Below are 20002 nucleotides of genomic sequence, written 5' to 3'. Positions count from 1 at the left end.
ACAGAGATGAAAATCATGTTAAAACAGGTTTAGGTGCCTTTCATCTCTATTGTCCTATTTGCTAATGAAGTTTTACTGAGGATGCTTTCAGTAAGTCTACAGAACGTGAGATTACATTCTGAAATATTAACTCAACTGTAAAAAAGCAGTGATTTTACTCACCTGGCCAAGAGTTTACAGAACATTAAATATAAAAGATTAATAGCAGAACAATGCCTTAACTTAGAACTATTTCTATTATATCTGAACCCCATCAAAAGGATGAGAAGAGTATGAAAGAACTGATAGTTAAAATTATACATCAGAAACATGCTATCTTCTAAACATTAGGAAAAGGTATTGGACCTTTAATTTCATTGATATAAGGAATTTCCAGATAAGGAAAGTCCTTCTGCCAATGCACATCAGCAACTCTTCTGCCACTTTTGTTTTTAAATTTGCCTAAAACAGTGGTGTTAAATTCAAATAGAAACAGGTCCATGTAGCCTCTATGTTGACTAAGATAACACCAAACTGTTTGATTTTATTCATTTTTGTTATTTATTTTGTTAGTTAGCTACACTCAGGTTGCAAGTTTGGCCCCTCTGGCCTAAAGTCAGAAGAGGTTAAATGGCTTTTCCAGAATCACAAGGTCAGTATATTTTCTGTGATTGAACTTGAACTCAGATTTTCTTGGTTCCAAGGACAACTTTCTATCTATTATGCTATGTTTCATCTCTTTGGTGATTAATAGACAAAAATAAAATTCTACATACTTCAAATAAATAAACTGTTTTAGAAAAGGACCATCATTTTATCTATTACAAAAAAGGGACCATTTTATCTAACTGTGCAATATTCTACACAACAATGTATGTCAAAGACAGAGTTAAATGTTAAATGTTAAAATAATGTGCCTGGATTTCAGGAAGGTGTTTGATTGATCAAGCTCTGATAAAATCTTTATGGCCAAATTTGGTGCAATGAATGCTGAATTATACCATGGTTAGGAAAGGTCAGAATTAGTGAACAACCAGTCACAATGGGTAGTAACTAAAGAAATAGGTCTGAACCTGGAGAGAAGTCTATAGTGGGGTATGATGAGACTTCTGTCTGTAATCCAACTCTCTTCAACATTTTTATTTATGATTCATATAAAGGCACAGAATGTAAACTTATCAAATATGTTGACTATACAAAATAGGAAGGACAGTTAATAGCGTGGATGATAGCATCAGAATGAAATAGTACTCAATAGGCTCTAAAGACAAGACAAATCAAATAAGGTACACTTGGATAGTAATCAACATAAAATTATGATAACAAAATATTATAAATTAACTGCATATGCTGTAAGAAAGACATGAATAAATAATAGTTAATGTGAAAGGGAATTAAAAGTGACAAGAATCAGACAATATACAAAAAATTTATAGGATGAAGCTGAAGCATTCTGCAGAGAAAAAATTATATATGGATATATTAACATATATCACTAAATAGAAATTAAAAAGACAAGAAAATAGATGAATAATCCTAAAACAAATTCAAAAGAAGACATCTTTAAAATTAGAGGAGAAATAGATAAATGCGAAGACAAATAAGCAAAACTAAAAGCTCCTAATTTTTAAAGTCTGTTAACAAGCCATCAGGTAATCTGATTAGGAAAAAGAAAGGAAAACCTAATTACCAAAATAGAACAAGGTAAAGAGACAACAGAGATGAAATAAAGAGAATTATCAGAAGGTCTCATGCAGAATTACATGCCAGAAAAACTGAGAATTCCAAGAAAGTGAATTCATATCCAGAAAAAAATGGAATGGCTGAAAATTAAATATAGAAGTTGTAAATAAACCCAGTATTAGAAAAAGTAAATTGAGTAAGCCATAAATGAACTGTTAAAGGAGATAAAAAAACAAACAAGCAAACTCTAGGCAAGATGAATTTACAAGGTAATTCTATCAGTCATTTAAATAGAAATTAACATTTTCACTCTAAAAGCTATTTTCACAGACAGAAGAAATTCTGCTAAGTTGTTTTTATGAGGCAAATATTGTTTTCATATCCAACTAAGGAGACATGAGGCAGATAAATAAATAATTTTTACTAGTGAACATTAATTCACTCACTCAAAATAAAATTCTTCCAAGTTATACATATGAGTACTTGTCTTTCCTCAGCTATTGATCATAACGTCTTGAGGAGTGGAAATATTTTGTTGCTGTTTAATTTTTGCATTTCTATTGCCTAGTGAAATAACTTGCACATAGCAGATGCTTAATAAATGTTTTGTTAAACTAAATTGAATAAAGGAGTTAGCATTTTTTAGCCTCAGAATGAGTATGGATGTACTCTATTATTACTACAGATACTTTCATGATATAGATTATTGCATGACCTAGACACTTTCATGTAATCCTCATGATAAACCCCATGTTCAGGACATACATTTAATTTCTTAATTTTAATTTTTCTCATTTTATAAATGGGAAAATTAAGGATTGAAGGAAACAATAATAAAGAATTCACATTTATATTTTAGTTTAATTTTTTATAGACCACGTAAAAAGTGAATATAAGTGACTTGTTCAAAAATAACATAATGTAAATGGCAGAACCAAGTCTTCATACACGTATTCTCATCTCTCATGCCCAGTTCTCTTTCAGTTCAATTAAACACATTTATTAAACATGTATTATGTGCAAGGCACTTGGCTTGGAACAATGATAAAAATGGAATAGCTTGTGCCTGAAGGGAGTTTCCAGTATATTTAAGGAGCTGGAATTTTACTCTTTCCATTATTCACACAACTTCCCAGTTATTACTCAAAGAAATAAGATCAAGAGTTAGAACAGACCTTAGACAACATATAGGCAAAACCTCTCATTTTACAAATGAAAAAAATCAAGGTCATTGAAGTTAAGGGACTTGCTCAAGGTCACACAATATTAAGAGGCAGAAATGGAAACTGAATCCATTATATCTGACTCCAAATTCATTAATACACACAAATAGATGTGCACATCATCTAAGGAAACATAACTAATCTAGTATTACTAACTCATCACTTTTTTTCTGATTTGAAGAGGAAAAAGAAGTCAAATCCTATAGAAAGTTTCCTATTTAAAAATATTCATTAATTAATTCACCAATTATAAATTATTCAGATATTTAACATAAATATATGCAAGTATTTATAATCTAGGCATCTTCAGCAAATGTGAGTTTATGCTAAAGTAGTAGAAATATAGACCTTATTCAATAATGTATGCTTAGTACTTAGGCTTTTTCACACATAGAATATACAATATGTATATATACATATGTACACGTACACATACACACAAATATATAGGCACTGGCCCTTATAGGTCAACAGAAAAGATTTCAGTAGTTTTGGAAAGCAGTAAAGTGCCTATTATGTAACTTAGTATCTTTTTATGGGGCCTCCTGAGATGCACATAGAAAGCTAATGACCATTCAAGGGAGAGTTGAGAAGTCTTATACAAACATCTGACATCTTTCCTAATTCTAAGAATTCTAAAACAGCCAGCTATATCATATGTCAAAAATGTGATTTTGCATGTCCATTGCAAAGCACTGGAAATATATTCACATAGTCAATGCCTAGTGAAATTTGCAAACCACAGTTTAAGAAGCAAGCAAAACATGTGGCCATAAAGATGAGGCTTACAAAATTTGCTATTCTTATTATGCTTCACATTTTTCTTTATCATTACCTAGTTAAGTAATATTTCAAAGAAGCAATCCATTTTTAGTTGAGTTGATCCATTTTGCAGGATTTATAAAATCTAAAAGCAGAAGGTGAGAAGGGTCAATAATTTTCTGATTCTCATCATAAATTAGTGATAGAACTCCACTAATCTTCACTCCAATATGCCATCTTGGAAGGAATGTGACCCTATATTCTCAAAGGCATTCCAATGGATCAACAGCTTGGATAGGTCTAATCAAGCTGGGAAAATCTGAAGTATAGAAGCTACCGATGTCCTGTATTTCTTTTGTCTGACAGACTATCGGAATTCATACAGGTCCATCATCCAGTTCGCTGCTGGGTAGTGAATTTTTTGGCCATAGCAAGACCATTCTCTAAATTATAGATGGGTCATCATCTTCATAGGAGGAAGTAACCCGAAAGAAAAGATACATTGAAATGTAGAAGTTGTAGAATCTATCAGAATATTGGTTTCCAACTTAAAAAGCAGAAGAGGTAGGATAAGCACTAATATCATTCATGACCAATTTCATTGATGTTAACTTTTTAATTTAATTTTTTTTCTTGTAAAGGCTTTGGATTGGTCACTCCTATTTACACTGTGCAATTTCTGCCTAGAGTTTGAAGGTTTTTTCCCTCAATTGATGGAATAGATCTTTATTCCTATTAAAAATACATATGACTATTTGCATAGATGCATTGTAACATTTAAAAAAATGCACAGAAGAGACAATTAAGAAATTCATACACATTAATACTCATATGCATATGTACACACATATACACACAAAATACATACATATGACAAAAGAAGAGAAAATGGAGAAAGAAGTTATTGGTAGGCAGTATAACTAGAGATAAAAAGAATGATAAAGTATTCTGATCACTAACATTTTTTGTTTTATAATTATTGTCTTCCAAAACCTTAACATGACTAATGCCAGGCTGAGGTATATAAACCTCTTGGGCATATTATACAAACAAAGCATAACTTGGCCTCAGCAAACAAAGGTCTAAGGAACGATGATTGAATTTTTCTTAAAACAACAAATCAATCCTTCCCTGTTAATGTCCCAAATACCAATATAGTAGCCCTGTCCTCTAGCAATAAACAAACGTGTTCAATTATTGTCTGTTTTCCCAACTACTGCTCTCTTCAGTAATTACACCATGCAATGCATTCTTCATTGATACTACATTAATGTGTGGGGAGAGATATCTTAAATACAAATTGAGCTAAGGCTAAGCATTCCAAGGAGGTGTGTGTGTGTGCAGCAGTGTGAATGATATTAGCCCATTAAAAAGCAGGAAAAGCTTGTATTATATCATATTCTATGTTGTTTTTCTAATGAGACCTTTTAAAAAGTATAAAAGTATTATGTTCCAGAGTATCAAAGTTAACTTTGAATTTTAGACTCTTGAATGCACATTTCATACGAATGGGATAAAGCTACACATGATGTTTCATAATCTTGTGCGTGTGTCATATTCACCGAAATAACAATACTCAAACCCACTCTCAATAGACAGGTTGCAATAAAAAGAGAAAAGCAAATAGAAAACTTTTCTACTGAGACAAAACAAAAAGGACAAAGGTTCAAGAAAAGGTTGCTCACCCTTTTGCAGAACTGTCAAACAATTTCTATTGACCAAGAATGGCACCATAAACAGACCAAACAAAAGAAATGATGAAAGATGTATTTACTTGTTCAGGGTCCTTTTTTCCCTCGTCATTTCATATACACCCACACTGAACAGTTTGCATTGTATTATTAAACAACCAATAGCAACCTAGGTGAAACAGTGGATGGGTTTCTATGATGCCATCAAGCACCAGGCAGATGCTTGGCACTGTTAATACAGTTTTCAACATTTGGGCTGCACAAGACAATAAAAACAGAGCAGATAGGTTAATCAATGGGTATGCATTTATCCTTGAAGAATTTCCTATTAGATATCCTGAATTTCACTTAGTACCTAGAAAATTAACAAAGCAAGTAGGAAGTTTTTTAGTTTGAAGGGAGAGGCAGTTTAATGAGAAAGGTCACGGTGGGACCAGAATAGTCACTTCTCCCATAAGGACTAGAGAATCCTCTGTGGTTATTATAAGTTGATCCCAAACAAAATTTCAAAGAGAAATGTTCATCTTAAATATTCTTATTATTAATGATAGATCTGAACTATATTCTACAAAAGCAAAAATATAAGATTTAGATCAAATTTAAGCATTTTGAGACCATTTGGTTAAATAAATAATTCTGATATAAAATACAAAGAGATAATTTTCACATAAATGTAGCTTGGAATCCATTGAAACCTACACATACCTTCAGTACAGATCCATAAATGTACCTCATTCATACCATCAAATATACAATATGAGAGCTTTTATTTGTTACATTTGCTGAGTTTTTTTTAATAATGTATGAGATTTATATCTCATAATATTACATGTGTTTTCTTGCACATCCATTCATCCATGACTGTGACAAGCATCTCTGCTGTTCCTCAGAATGAGAAAGTACATTACCAATGAAAAGTGGACTATGTCCAGAAACTCTCAGGGTTGCAATTATTTTATACGTAGGTGAAATGTTTATTTCAAACTGTTTATATCTAATATGAGTGGATTATTTAAAAACAGAATTACATGGATCATCACTACTACATTTAAATCCAGGGCATGAAGGAATTAGAAAATTGCTATGCATTTCACCCTCTGCTCTTCCCCAAATACCCACCATACCTCATCAAATCTACAATCATGTTTGGGACCTAAGGAACAAGATGGGCTCACTTAATAGCATTAAAATATACAAGTCAGATCTTCATTCTGGCTTCTAGCCTTGCCCTAGCCTCACTGATACTTCACTCCCAGGCCATATTTTTCATCCACATTAAGGGTAGTTAAGAAATGCACCGTGGGAGCCCTTCAGGCTTCAGAAATCTGGGCGCAGGTGGCAAAGAAAACTTTGAAGTGAGCTCTTCACTAACTCTAGTGCTGGTTGTGCCTTTTTCACAAGAATCTCCCATTAAAATAAAAAAAAAGACCAAGTACCCACTAGAACAACACCAAGCAGGCCTATTTAATTAGAACAAACTCTTGATATCCACTTCTTTATGTTAAAACACAGAGGCAAACAGGCCTGGGAGGTCTGATTAATTTTAATATGCACGGTCATGACAAGTGCCTTGGGGGTAACAGAGTGAAACATACACACATAAAAAAAAAATCCTCCAGCTAGCCTGACAAATCAGTTTTGGGTAATTGTTGTGTATGTTGACCAAGATTAGAGTGTTACTATTCAACAAGGACCTGAACCTTTAATATGAAGGACAAGAGGCCTCAGAAACAGGTGGCTTGCTCTTGTATCTTGAATAAATGACATCCCCCAAAGCTGTGGCTCATAAGCAGACAAAAAGAGCTGGCACATTCCTCTCATGTGTATTTTTAAATTAACAGTTTCAGTCAAAGCCTCTTCTAAAAGTGGTCCATGCATTAAAAATAACATTCTGCAACTGACAGCTTTTGCCAAGGACACAAAAAGCAATGCCACTCCATTAGTATGAAATGTTTGGGGGATGTCAGAAAAAATTGGGTAAAGAGAGTTTTGGAGAGATTTGTATAGTTGTGTCAGTAGACAAATCCATGTTTTGGTCAGCAGCAAAATAAAACAAGAAAATGACAAGCAAAAAAAAAAGAGTAAAGAATCTTTAGCCTTCAAAGAAGGATAAAGGTGAAGAATTAAATCCTTAGGATGGCTGATACCTTATAATAACTAGGAACTTTCTAACATAAAGTAAAACTTCATACCTTTTCTTCCAGCAAAAAACAAAAGTTCCCTAACAAATTATAATCCTTGACCAGAATGCTTCCTTGTACAAGTAGAGTGCTATATCAGCAGCTCAGATATTTTATCAAAGGAAAAACCCCAAAGCTATGTCTGAACCTTTGCAGATCTAAGTCAGAAAGACTGGGATGAGAAGCTGAGTAAATTCTTTAAAGTAGCCATTGAAATCAACCTTATCAGGAGAAACTGTTAGAACTTTACTTCACTTAAAAATAGAGGTGACAAATGAACAAGTTTTACTTTTTTTTTTCCCTTAAAGTAAGAATTGTCATGGCTTTAACCCCAGCTCCCTGTATATACTATGAAAATACTTGTTTCTGAATGATTCAGACTCTATTTAAGAATTTATCACTTTTCCTCATTGTGTTTCATTTCTTTTTTATTTATACTTTTTTGTGATTACATTTCCTTACAGTGGTTTCTTTTTTAAAAAAATAGAGTCTAGCTAGCTCTTCAAAGCAGAGGAAATTTGAGGGGATAAGATTCAGAGACAAGTATATTACTGCAATGCACTAAGGGTATCCTTCCACAGCAGCAGAATGCAAGCAAAATAATTTAAAAGTTCTCAATTGTGAAAAATGTTTGTCTTTCAAGAGAACATAATCTACAGATCTTTTTGACAGGTACTTCGTAAAAAGGCCAGTGAATAACTAAACAAACAAACCAAAACCAAACCAAAACAAAGAAACCTTAACCAATTAGAGTATCATTAGGATTTTCTTTTGGATTCATTCATTTTATAATTTTCTGCCTTCATCGGATGTGATTTTAAAACAATAGTCAATTTTAAAGGAGCCATTAGCGCTGTGCTTTGCATATTTGCACCCAAAGAAGGTAGATCTGATTTCCTTATCAAGAAATGTTGATTAAAAGTTGATAAAGTCAGCTGAAAATTCTGAATATTTGTCTTAACTAGCTTATTACTCCACATGTTTCACTTTATTTTCTAAAGGGCTCCTGAAATAGCATCCATTTAAATTATAGTAAAACATGTTAGGATTTATAACATAAACTTAAACACAAAACAAATCACTTGTAGAGGATGTTCACAAGACCAAATATCACACACCAGGCTCTACCTTCCTCAAAAAAATATACACATAGTAATGTAGCACACAGCAAAAGATGAAAATATAAAAATATTTTGCCAATTTCAGGATATGTAAAATGATACTTAAAAGTCAGTGTAAGTTGTATACCCTGCAGGTCTTATGCTTTTATTTGTCTAGGCATGTTACAAAAAATGAAAGGACTGAGAAGATGAGGATAGCTGGGAAAATATTCACTCAAGACAGTCCACCAAATAAAGGCGGCTACAATGAATCAAAATTAGTGATTTCCAATGGGTGGAGAAAACATTTTAAAGTTTGACAGGTCTTGAATTTGAGGTCAATTTGAGGTCTTGAAACAGGATTATATATGACAGCGTGATGACAATAGCCCCAAACACTTCAGCATCTTAATCTGGCACTACCAAACAGATCCAAATTAATGGTAATGGTCAAAGTAAATTCTTTAGCTCCAAACATTCCTTTATTTACTTTGTAGAGAGATTTACTATATCGTTAGGGTGATCTCAGTCAGATAAGAATCTATTAAAATACATATTCCTTAAAAAACAAAGGTTCAAAAAGACAGATATAGTGATAAAAGTAATGATGTGAATACAAAGTTTGAAAAAAAAACTCACGTAGATGCATTTTTGTTCTATTTACAACTTAAAAATATTTTTCTCACATTGTAAAGATAGGCTATTTGGGGAAAGGAAGATCACACTAGAGAGACCACCTTCTTTTCGAAGTCCTTATACAAGTCTAATTTTTATTCCAAGAGATTCACCTTAGTGGCTTCCTTTTCTGTGACACACAATTTGCCATTTGCTTCTAACTTGTGAACTTTGGTTAGTTTGCTTTTGGTGAGAGGAGGCTGGAAAAAGGAAGTCTTTTCTATTCTTATTTTCCCCTTCTTTGGGCAGAGATATCAATATAGCACCCTTAACTAGGGCTTAATGAAATTTTCACTAAAATTTGATTTTCATTTTAATGGCCTTTGTAAGATAATGGAACAATGGTGAAAGGAAAGAAATGATTATTTTGTTTCATATATTTATGATGCTCAAAATTTAGTATTTGAAAAGTATTCAGTATTTGGACACTCATACTCAGTATGAATGTTTGGAATGGTGACATCTATTAGAAACAAAGTTCTTTAACTTTTTAGGGATCGGTGCTAAGTCTGGTGTCAATGACCTAGTCATGAAATGCCATCTTTTTTTTTTTTTGGTTACTCAATGGGGTTAAGTGACTTGCCCAAGGTCACACAGCTAGTAAGTGTCAAGTGTCGGAGGCTGGATTTGAACTCAGTCCTCCTGACTCCAGGGCCCGTGCTCTATCAATTGCACCAACTAGCTGCCCTTGAAATGCCATCTTAAACCCTTCTGTTTCCACAAATAAATCCATGTGCCTCAGTGATTTGTCTAGAGCATCTTTGTGAACATAATGTACTCTGAGTTTATGTGGATGTTACATAAGGAGAGCCTTCTGATTGTATTCTTGGATGTTATCCATATTGCAGATAGTCATCTATCTGGAGTTACACGACTTTCAGTTACAATTGACAATCCCAATGACTTATACTTGTTACCAGCCTTTATCATTGCTTGGTGAAGTTAAATTTCCTATTCCAAAATTTTTTCTCTAGGTTTTTGACCTGGTTATCATGCTATCTGAGAATATCTATCAACCCTCTTCCTCTTTTATGATGAAGAAGTGTTATTCTTTCTATAGCTGTCTTAGGATTATAGACACTATGTTTTATTAACTTTGATAATGCATTCTAAACTGATTGTGGTTAATTTTGTCATCCATGTAGACTAAGTGATTAATAGTTAGTTTGGTTCTATTCTCTTTTTAATTTGGAAGATATACTTAACATTATTTGGTAGATGTGATGATGAATTTAAGGCTAGGCAGAATTGTAATGAGCTTACACTATCTTCTTCCAAAATGTCACACTTAAAATCATTCTTGATATTATTGTGTTGGTGGTAGAATTTAAATACTACAAATATAGAGAACAGTTTTCCATGTGGATAGCCAATAATCTAATGTTCTCACTAAGCTTGGGGCTTATTTCATATATGACTAAGCCATAGGTATGAAACTGAGTCATGAGTTTGTTGACAATATAAAAAACAGAAATGTTATGAAAACTTTGAATAGCTTGTACAATGATTACTGAATTGATAGTTTTTGTTGTTGTTCAGTTGTTCAATTGTATCTGACTCTTTGTGTCCCTGTGGACCATGTTATCCATGCAGTTTTCTTGACAAAGATACTGGGATGGTTTGCCATTTCCTTCTCCGGTGGACTGAAGCAAACAGAGGTTAAGTGACTTGCCCATGGTCACACAGCTACTCAGTGTCTGGGGCTGGATTTGAACTCAGGTCTTCTTTACTCCATGCCCAGCACTCCATTCACTGAGCCATCTAGACACCTCTGAAGTGATAATAAATCGGTCTTTATTCCCCTATCATTTTTTGGCACATTTTTCTACCCTAAGACAATATGCCGGGTTCCTGTGTTTATAGATGTTTAGTGATACAGCATCATCATCATGATTATCATGATTTAAAATAATAGAATGATTAAAAAAGAAGCCAAAGAAGAAAAACCTTGTGCGAAGCACTGAAATGAAGACCTCAGTTTCAACTCTAGAAAAGACATACTATAAATACTTCTATAGGACACAATATGTTAGATACAAGAATTCTTTTGGAACCACTATTAGTTTCATTAACAACAAAAAGATGTGTCCCTAGCCTCTTTTCATAATCTGGACCAGTGTAAGAAATTTGGCCACATACACAGGGGTGGCTGCAGTTTGATAGTTAAGTGAGAATATGAACAAAACCAAATGTTCATCTCAATAAACTCATAAAGAATATGCACTCTGTTCCTGTTTCCCATTATTGACCCATCAGTTATTACTGTTTGAATGGCCCAAACAAACCAAACTATCTTACTATGCCAACAGAACTGACTCCTCAAAATGATTGAGATATTTCTGATGGTAGGAAATTTTGACATTCTGGTATGCTTGGTATTATTAATGTGATGTAGAGGTCTTAAATATAGATTCCTTTTCTATTAGAAACACATGTGTTTTCTTCCAATTTTGAATTCCCGATAATTTTAATGTTGGTTTTATTCCTTATAATTTAATAATTTCCATAATAACAAAATTAGGCATTTTTATAGGCTAAAAGGAATCTATCCACAGTGAAACAATACTGTTGCTGTTGTTCAGTTGTGCCTGACTCTCTGTGACTCCCTCTGGGGTTTTCTTGGCAAAGATACGGGAGTGGTTTGTCATCTCCTTCTCCAGCTCATTTTACAGATGAGGAAACTGAGACAAACAGGGTCAAGTGACTTGCTCAAGGTCATTCAGCCAGTAAGCATCTAAGGCCAGATTTGAACTTAGGAAGATGAGTCTTCCTGACTCTAGGCCCAGCACTATATCCACTGTGCCATCTAACTGCCCCTAAGGAACAGTAATGCCTTGCACCTGAGCTGTGTTCAGTAAATATTGTCCAATAAACGAAACTATAAATTGCTTGCTTATATCACAACTTTTTTTTGCCAATCCTGTTCACATTTAATTCTGTTCTAGTTCTGTTCTGTCATCGTGCCTCTGTCAGAAATAAGTACAAATTAACTGAAGAAGGCTAACAAAAGCATTTGAAATAATTTTCATCAATTTATGTTAAGATTCTTATATGTCCATATAATTAATTATATGAAGAGTTTAATTTCTCTCTGTCCCTGGACCTGCAGATTCACCTTAATTTATATGGACACATAAAATTTTTGTCAAAGATTTCTTTATGAACATTAAAAGAAAGTTAAAAATAATCTTCTTTTAGTGTAACATTTCAATTTATTCAGCTTGAAAAATATGTTTTAAGTACCTACTACATGCAAGATATTGGGAAAGACACAGGGGATTAAGAGACTAAAATGGAGCAGGCTCTATATAGAATAGGATTTGTGTGCTAGGATAGGGTAATAAAGGAGTTCAACTAGTGTCTTCTATATGTTTGTTGCATATCACTTGATGCTACATTAATGCTATTTTCTCAAACTTGTTTCTAACACACTGGAAAAACGGAAAAGCTATACAGACTTTTCTATAGCTAACTTTGCCCTGTATGTGAGTGGAGTCACAATATTTGGACTCTAACATAAAAGTCAGAAATATTCAATGGGACTAAATAAAACAATTTTAGGAGGTATTGCTGATCTAGACCAAGCATGCACACAGATGGCTGATGTTCCATTATTCTGAAAATATTAATGGATGAGTCTCAAGATATATGAAGGTGGAGGAGAGAATACCAAATGTGCAGGAAAAAAAAAAGAAATTGTTATTATTGGAGAAGGTGAATAAAAATATCAATAACTATTTGTCTATGACTTTGCCTTCTCTGCAAAATCTTCAGGAGAATAGCTTACATACATACAAAAAATATCCATAATGGAGATGTGAGAAGGAAATTTTTTTTTTGGAAGCAACATTCTAGAGAAGACTACATCATTACAGTCACACAATTAATGAAAAGGTGCAGAGAATACAAAATCCCATGATACTTACTATTGACTATAAAAAAGCATTTGATTTGATAAAGCAAAATGCTGTCATAATTGCAGAGGATGGAGGATAATGGGGCATGTTTGTAGGCAGCAAGTAAGGAGCCAGTGTATAAGAAGAGATTGAAAATTAGGGAGAGGGAAGGAATGATCTTGAAGCAAAGAGAGAATGGTCCCAGAGATTATGAGAAAGGATAGGATCACGGGCATAATAAGTATGGGGATTGTCTTTGATAAGAAGCAATATCCTTAGAAACAGCAATGAAAGAGTAAAGAATGGAAGGGATGATATTGAATGGATTTAAATCTAGATTTGAGGAGGAAAGGTAGTTTACAACAGATGGTATCAATTTTTACCCAATAAATTATGACACAGAGTCTGTTGAGGTTTAGGGAATGGTATAGGTAGTTTGAGAGGAGAAGACAACATTTGGAACAAATGCTTTGGGGAAGGTGATATAAAGTCAATACAAGAAGAGTAAGAGGATTTCTGAGCAACACAGAAGGCCAAGTTGAGGTTAAATAACAAAAATCTATAGAGGAGACATAACCACTTAGCTGGGTTGTGTGATTTTTTCCCAGAAGTGTTCAGCAGCAAATAAGGAGCAGCAGAGAAGTAGGGTGGCATGAATAATCCAGGGTTGAGGTTTGGAAGGGCATAAGCAGTGACTGAATGAGGAGGCAAGAGATTCAAAGGGAGCAAACTGTGTAAAACTGAACTGATTAGGTATTATGTCCAGATTTGGAAGGAGAGAATAAAAGCCCCAAACTAAGGCGATGATCATGAACCACAGGAAAATGTATTTTGACTGCATGTTGTAATGAGAGGAGAGGACAGGTTTAGGAAAAGTTAAGCAAAGGGAGAGCTGGAGTACAGAGATAATGATTACATTGAAGCACTTCAGAGTTATATTGATGCCTCCTCAAAAACCTGTATATCCAAGTTTCTCAGCCTCCTCAACTCCCATAATTTGTACCTTTACTCTATTTCAGCTGCACACAGGGAAAGTGCTGTCATGAATGTCTAAGAGGGAACACAGGAAAGGATAGAAATTATGAAAAAATAGGAATGATAAGAAGTCTAGCATTATCAGATCTCAAACTATACCACAAACCTATAATCATCAAAACTATTTTTTTCCTGGTTAAAAATATTAAGGTCAATGGAACAAATCAAGTAAGAAAGATGCTGATATAATCAGACATAGTAGTAATGTTCAATAAACCTAAGAGGACAAACAACTGGCATAAGAACTCCTTACTCAACAAGAAACTCTGGGAAAACTAGAAAGTAGTTTTGTAGATATTAAGTTTGCACCAGTATCTATTACCATGTAACAAAAAATTTCAAATAGAGACTGATCCTATGATGTCATTGACATAAGGAATTCCACGATGAGGAAACTTCTTTTAACGCTGGTCGACATCTTTTGTGCAAGTTATAGCCTTGGAGAGTTGCCTAAAGCACTGAGAGGTTAAATGATTTGCACAGGGTTACAGCCAGTATGAAAAGAGACAGGACTTGAAGCCAGGTTTTCCTGGCTCCAAGATCAGCTCTCTATCCACTATAATTGTGTGTCCCCTCTTCTAAAAAGTATACAACCTACACACAAAAGTCATACAATATTTGAAAAATAGAAAAATGGAATTATAACTGTGGCTAGGGAGAAGATTCTTAACCAAACAAAGAAGAGAGGTGATAATAAAAGATAAAATTGATAATTTCAAATACATAAGTTAAAAATCTTTTTCACAAACAAAATGAATGAGGATATAAAAGAGGATCTATTCATTGAGGAAAAATCTTTACAGAACAAGTATCTTTGATAAAGGTTTGTTATGTCCAAAATACAATAATACAGCAAGAATAAGAGAGCTGCTCATTGGGGAAAAATCACTGCAAAGTCACGTAAAATTCTAATAGTCAAGATATATAGGGGGTGGATGTAGGTATATAAGATCAAGAGTCAGTCATTGCCACAAGTGGTAAGTGGCTGTTCCCCATTCCTGGAATGTCTTCCCTCCTCACCTCTGTCTTCCTGGTTTCTCTGGATTCCTTTAAGTCCCAGCTAAAATCCTACCTTCTACTGAAAGCCTTTCCCAATTCTAATGTCTTCTCTGTCTTGATTATTTCTAATCTGTCCTGTATATAGCTTATTTGTATAGTTGTTTGTATATGGTCTTCACCATCAGATGTGAGTTTCTTGAGAAACAGGATTGTCTGCTTCTATGCTTCACATTGCCAATGCTGTGGGACATAGTCACTCTATGAACCACTTGAGAAACCATTAGCTGATAAAAAGGTTCTGGAAACAGTTTCAAATTGTACTAGAAATGTAAAAATCCTATATACCACTGAACCTAGTGATACCATTACTATCTCCAAAGAAATCAGACACGTGGAAAAGTGCCATATATTATATAAACATTTATAGAATCGCTTTTTGTTCTTCCAAAGAATTTTGAAACAAAGAAGGAATTATCTGAACAGAATATGGTAAGTGGATTAAATGTAATATTATTACATCATAAGAAATAATAAAAATGAAGAATTCCTAGGACTGTTGGTAGACCTGTATGGCTCATAGCTAAATTAGCAAGGAGAACATTTAAAAACCGGCCAAAATAATATAAAAGAAAACACACCCCAAAAGTTATCATAACTCTAACTGATGCACTGACCAATCTTGACTTCAGAGGAGTAACAATGAAGTCTTCTTGGCAGAGATAAGAGACTACAGGTGCAGAATGAGACATATATTGTCAGAAAAGGTCAATGTATGCATTTGTTTTTCCTAACTCTTCCTCCTTGCCACAAAAGAGAATTCTCTAGTGAGAAGAGGGAGGGATTAGGAAGCAATTGTGATATTAAAATAGAAGAGCATCAACAAAATGTTTTTTTTAATCACACAGTGCTTTTCATGATTCTAAGTTTTTAATGACTCCATACAACAAAGGATCATCCTTTTAACGCTGACATTATTCTGGTGATTCTATTAGCGAATTATTCTTTAAATAATAGAATGCCACAGTCTTCTAAGAATTGGAAGTATTAGTCACCCAAAGGAAAATAGAGAGGTACCTGGTCAGGGTAAATAGAGTAATAAGAATCAGGCTAAAGGGATCTCTGAAAGAAGTAGGTGGACCATTCATATATTGACATCTAAGAAAAACCTCTAGGTAGAGAGTGTTCCATGAGTACCCTTGCAATGGTAAGAGATATAAAGCAAGGTTCCTAGTATTTTAGTCAGACTTACTTGGAAGATTAACAAAAAAAAACCTATGAAAAAGAGTTGCAAAGGATGAAATGGTGCGTCTGGGTTATAATATGTAGTGATAAAGAGAGTAGACAAACCAGTAAAATCACAGAACCTTTTAAGTAGCAATATGAGTTGCTCTTGGGCCTCATAAGGCTTTATAGTTGATTTGGGTTTATGAAGTGGGAGGCTACCAATATGAGGAAAAAAGAAGGATAAGGACAGGATAAGAAACAAGGTCTGGAAAATGTCACTTGAAAAGAAAGGGATAAGGAATAAAAAGTGTATGAAACAATGGAAGGCAAATGAAATGGAGGGAACTTTAGTGGGTTTTTAATGATCATTATAGTGATTTATTACAAGGGAATAAAGACTAATTTGTAAGTATATGGAGAAAGACGTGAGAGTCAGCACATTGTAGTGAATAAAGAGCCAGTATTAGACCTAGCAATGACCTTAGTATAAGCTCTACCTCTGTAAGGGAGTGATTAGGCAAGTCGTTTAACTTGTCCATTGAGGAGGGAACTCTTATAAGAATACAAGTTGTATGGAGGCTACCAACTTGCAATGGGAGAAGGAGTTTCCTCACTAAAGAGTTCCTCAGATAGATCCAGTCCCTATCTCTGTGAGAAATAAGTATACCTCTTTGGGAAATAGGGTATAGGGCTGGGCAAAATTTTGTCAGACTCTAACAGGATGTGCTAAATTCAGCCTAACTACAAACTATGTAATTTCTTTAGAAACCAGACATATAAAGGGAAATTAAAAAGAGTACTAGACATTTGGCAGAAATAGCTGTATGTCCACAGTTTTATTTTTGTTCTTCTAAGTCAATTTCTCTGCACCTCAGTTTCCCCAGAAATTACATGAAAATAACTCTCTTCAAAATTGAAAGCAAGTTATAAAGATAACTCCACTTAAAACTGCAAGGACTACACGTAATAATGAGAAAAAAATTATAAAACACCTGAATATATCTGAAAAAGTAATTAAATTATTACAAATTATAGCATTGTATTTATAATGATAGGCTTTCATTACTCAAATTTAATCAAAGGAGTATAAAATGCAAGAAAAAAATTAAAAAAGGGGGAATAGAAGGCAACAATCGTCACCTAGGTTGGATAAAATCCATAAGTAAAAACTATGGACTATTTTCCAGACTTTACCTTCTGGTTCATTTTTGATGAGCTCTTCCATTTTTCTTTGTTTCAAGGTATCTACAACATCGGCTAAGCTGCCTTTGCGCCTTTCTGGGGTCCCTAGGGCTGTACTGGACAATGACTCTCCGCTCTGACGCCCACCTTCTTCTGCCTTCAGGGGTGAGGTAGATGAGTTATGTGGGGCAAATGAAGACATCACTTTATTGCCATCAACTTCCTGAAAGAGACCAAAAGATTAAGCTGTGATTTCAAAGGCAACAAAAAACGCTTACATCAGTATTCTTTGTTATTCTGTTGCAACCTTTTTAAAAAAATCAAAAAAGCAAAACAAAAAAAATTGCTTCTAGTATAAAAGGAGCAAAGCTACTTCATAAAAGACTCAGGCCCAGCATTCTATGCACTGTGACCAACCTCGCTGCCAAAAACAAACAAAAATGAAAAGCTGCCAGTCATTTACCTATTATAGGAAAAACTAATGTTCCTAAAGTTGCGGTTGTTTTTTTAAGTAGACAGTTTTTCCCCCAGTGTAGCTGGATTACAACTGTATAAATAAAATATTTGTACTCAGTTAGAGGGGAAAAACACATTTTATTGTTTTCATCATTGATCTAATCTTTGGCTGCTCTGCTTACCCTATGAACTTGGTGAATTCTTTTATGAAGTAGCTTTGCTCCTTTTATACTGGAAGCAATTTTTTTGTTTTGTTTTTTGATTTTTTTTTTAAAGGATGAAATCTAGCTTCAGACACTTCCTGGCTGTGTGAACTTGGGTTAGTTACTTAACCTCTGCCTCAGTTTTTTTTTTTTTAAATGGATAATAATAGCACTTACCTTACAGGGTTGTTGGGATGATGAAATAAGATAATATTTGTAAAGTAGCACATAAGAGGCCTTTAGTAAACACTTGTTCTTTTCTGCTTTCCTCTTAGCATAGTGCCTGGCAAATAGCAGGCATTTAATAAATGCTTGTTGATATTTCAGTTGTGTCTGACTCTCCGTGAGCCCTTTTGGGGGTTTTCTTGGAAAGAATACTGGAGTGGTTTGCCATTTCCTTCTCCATCTCATTTTATAGATGAGAAAACTGAGGCAAACAGGGTTAAGTGACTTGTCCAGGGTCAGCTTCCAAGTGTCTGAGGTCAGATTTGAATCTTGAAAGATGAGTCTTCCTGACTCCAGACTCAATATTCTATCCACTTTGCTACCTTGCTGCATTTGACATGGGCCTTAAATTAAGGAAGATAAAACTTTTACAGAGTAGAGATGTAGAGAGAAAGTATCTACCAGGCATGGATGGCCAGGGCAAATACATGGAGATGATAGAATTAAGAATGAAATCAGGAATCATCAGATAGTCCAACAAGAAAAGGGACTGGACCTTTGATTACTTTGTCATAAGGAACCCTGTGGTGAGGAAACTCCCCCACCTGAGTAGGTTGGCACTTTCTCTGCAATTTCTAGATAGGTGCCTGGGGCACTAAGAGTTTTAATGATCTCTCCATATCAAAGTCAATACGTATTAAAGGTATGACTCAGGCCATAAATGGCTCTGAAACCATCTCTCTAGGTACTATATTATACTGCTTCTCAGTAGTCTAATATGGTTATGAAAATTAAGTGTGTGAAGGAGAATGGTATGAAATAAGGTTGGGAAACAAGGAGGGACCCAGACTGTAGAGAACCAAATGGCACGTAGAATTTATTTATTTATTTATTTTAACCTATAGACAAATAAGGAATTACTAAAGGCGTCTAAATAGGAGAATGACATGACCAGACTTGACCCTTAGGAAAATTATTTTGGCACCTGAGAAACTGTGTTAGTAGAAGAAATCTCATTTTATATTACCTTAAAATTTAATGTCAAGTTTTCTCTTTATTATTGGTCTGTTGATAGATTGTTTATCCATTGCCTCAGGATCGACCTAGCTAAGTACGAAAATACTTATTAACAGGTTGGCCCCATGGTGATGTGTTGCTTTTTTTTTTCAGGGAGAGAAATTCCTGAAGACCGTTTAGTAAGCTACATACCTATACTAATGGAGAGATTATGCATTTGCAAAATCATAACTCTTACTGAGAGGCAGAGTGGTTTGAATGAATGAGCTCCAGGACTATATCTGACAATTCCTACCTGCATGATCTTAGTCAATCACTCAACAGCTGAGCCTCAGTTTCCTCTTATTTAAAATAAGATAATAACAGGATCTACCTTTCAGATGTTTACAGATGAAATAACATATGTAAAAAACATTGCAAACCTTAAAACACTAAATTAATACATTTAACACTAAATAAATAAATCCTGTTATTACTGTTGTTGTTGCTGCTACATCACAGAAAATGTGTAAGGATCCAAAGAAATAACACA

At 34.1% G+C, this 20002-nt stretch overlaps 1 protein-coding gene across 8 annotated transcripts in view; it reads right to left on the bottom strand.

The window, feature by feature from the left end:
* The window catches only part of SOX5 (SRY-box transcription factor 5), a 1266595-nt gene that overhangs the window by 320440 nt on the left and 926153 nt on the right, over positions 1 to 20002 (bottom strand). For all 8 annotated transcript variants that reach the window (XM_020994275.2, XM_078155084.1, XM_078155082.1 and 5 more), the window contains one exon: positions 17642 to 17852. In XM_020994275.2, coding sequence (XP_020849934.1) covers positions 17642 to 17852 — 211 coding nt within the window. The remainder of the gene's footprint in view (positions 1 to 17641; positions 17853 to 20002) is intronic.

Source organism: Phascolarctos cinereus, unplaced genomic scaffold (genome assembly GCF_003287225.1).
Source record: "Phascolarctos cinereus isolate Bilbo 61053 unplaced genomic scaffold, phaCin_HiC Scaffold_1;HRSCAF=81, whole genome shotgun sequence".
NCBI classification, from domain to species: domain Eukaryota; kingdom Metazoa; phylum Chordata; class Mammalia; order Diprotodontia; family Phascolarctidae; genus Phascolarctos; species Phascolarctos cinereus.
This window is presented reverse-complemented; position numbering and strand designations above follow the sequence as displayed.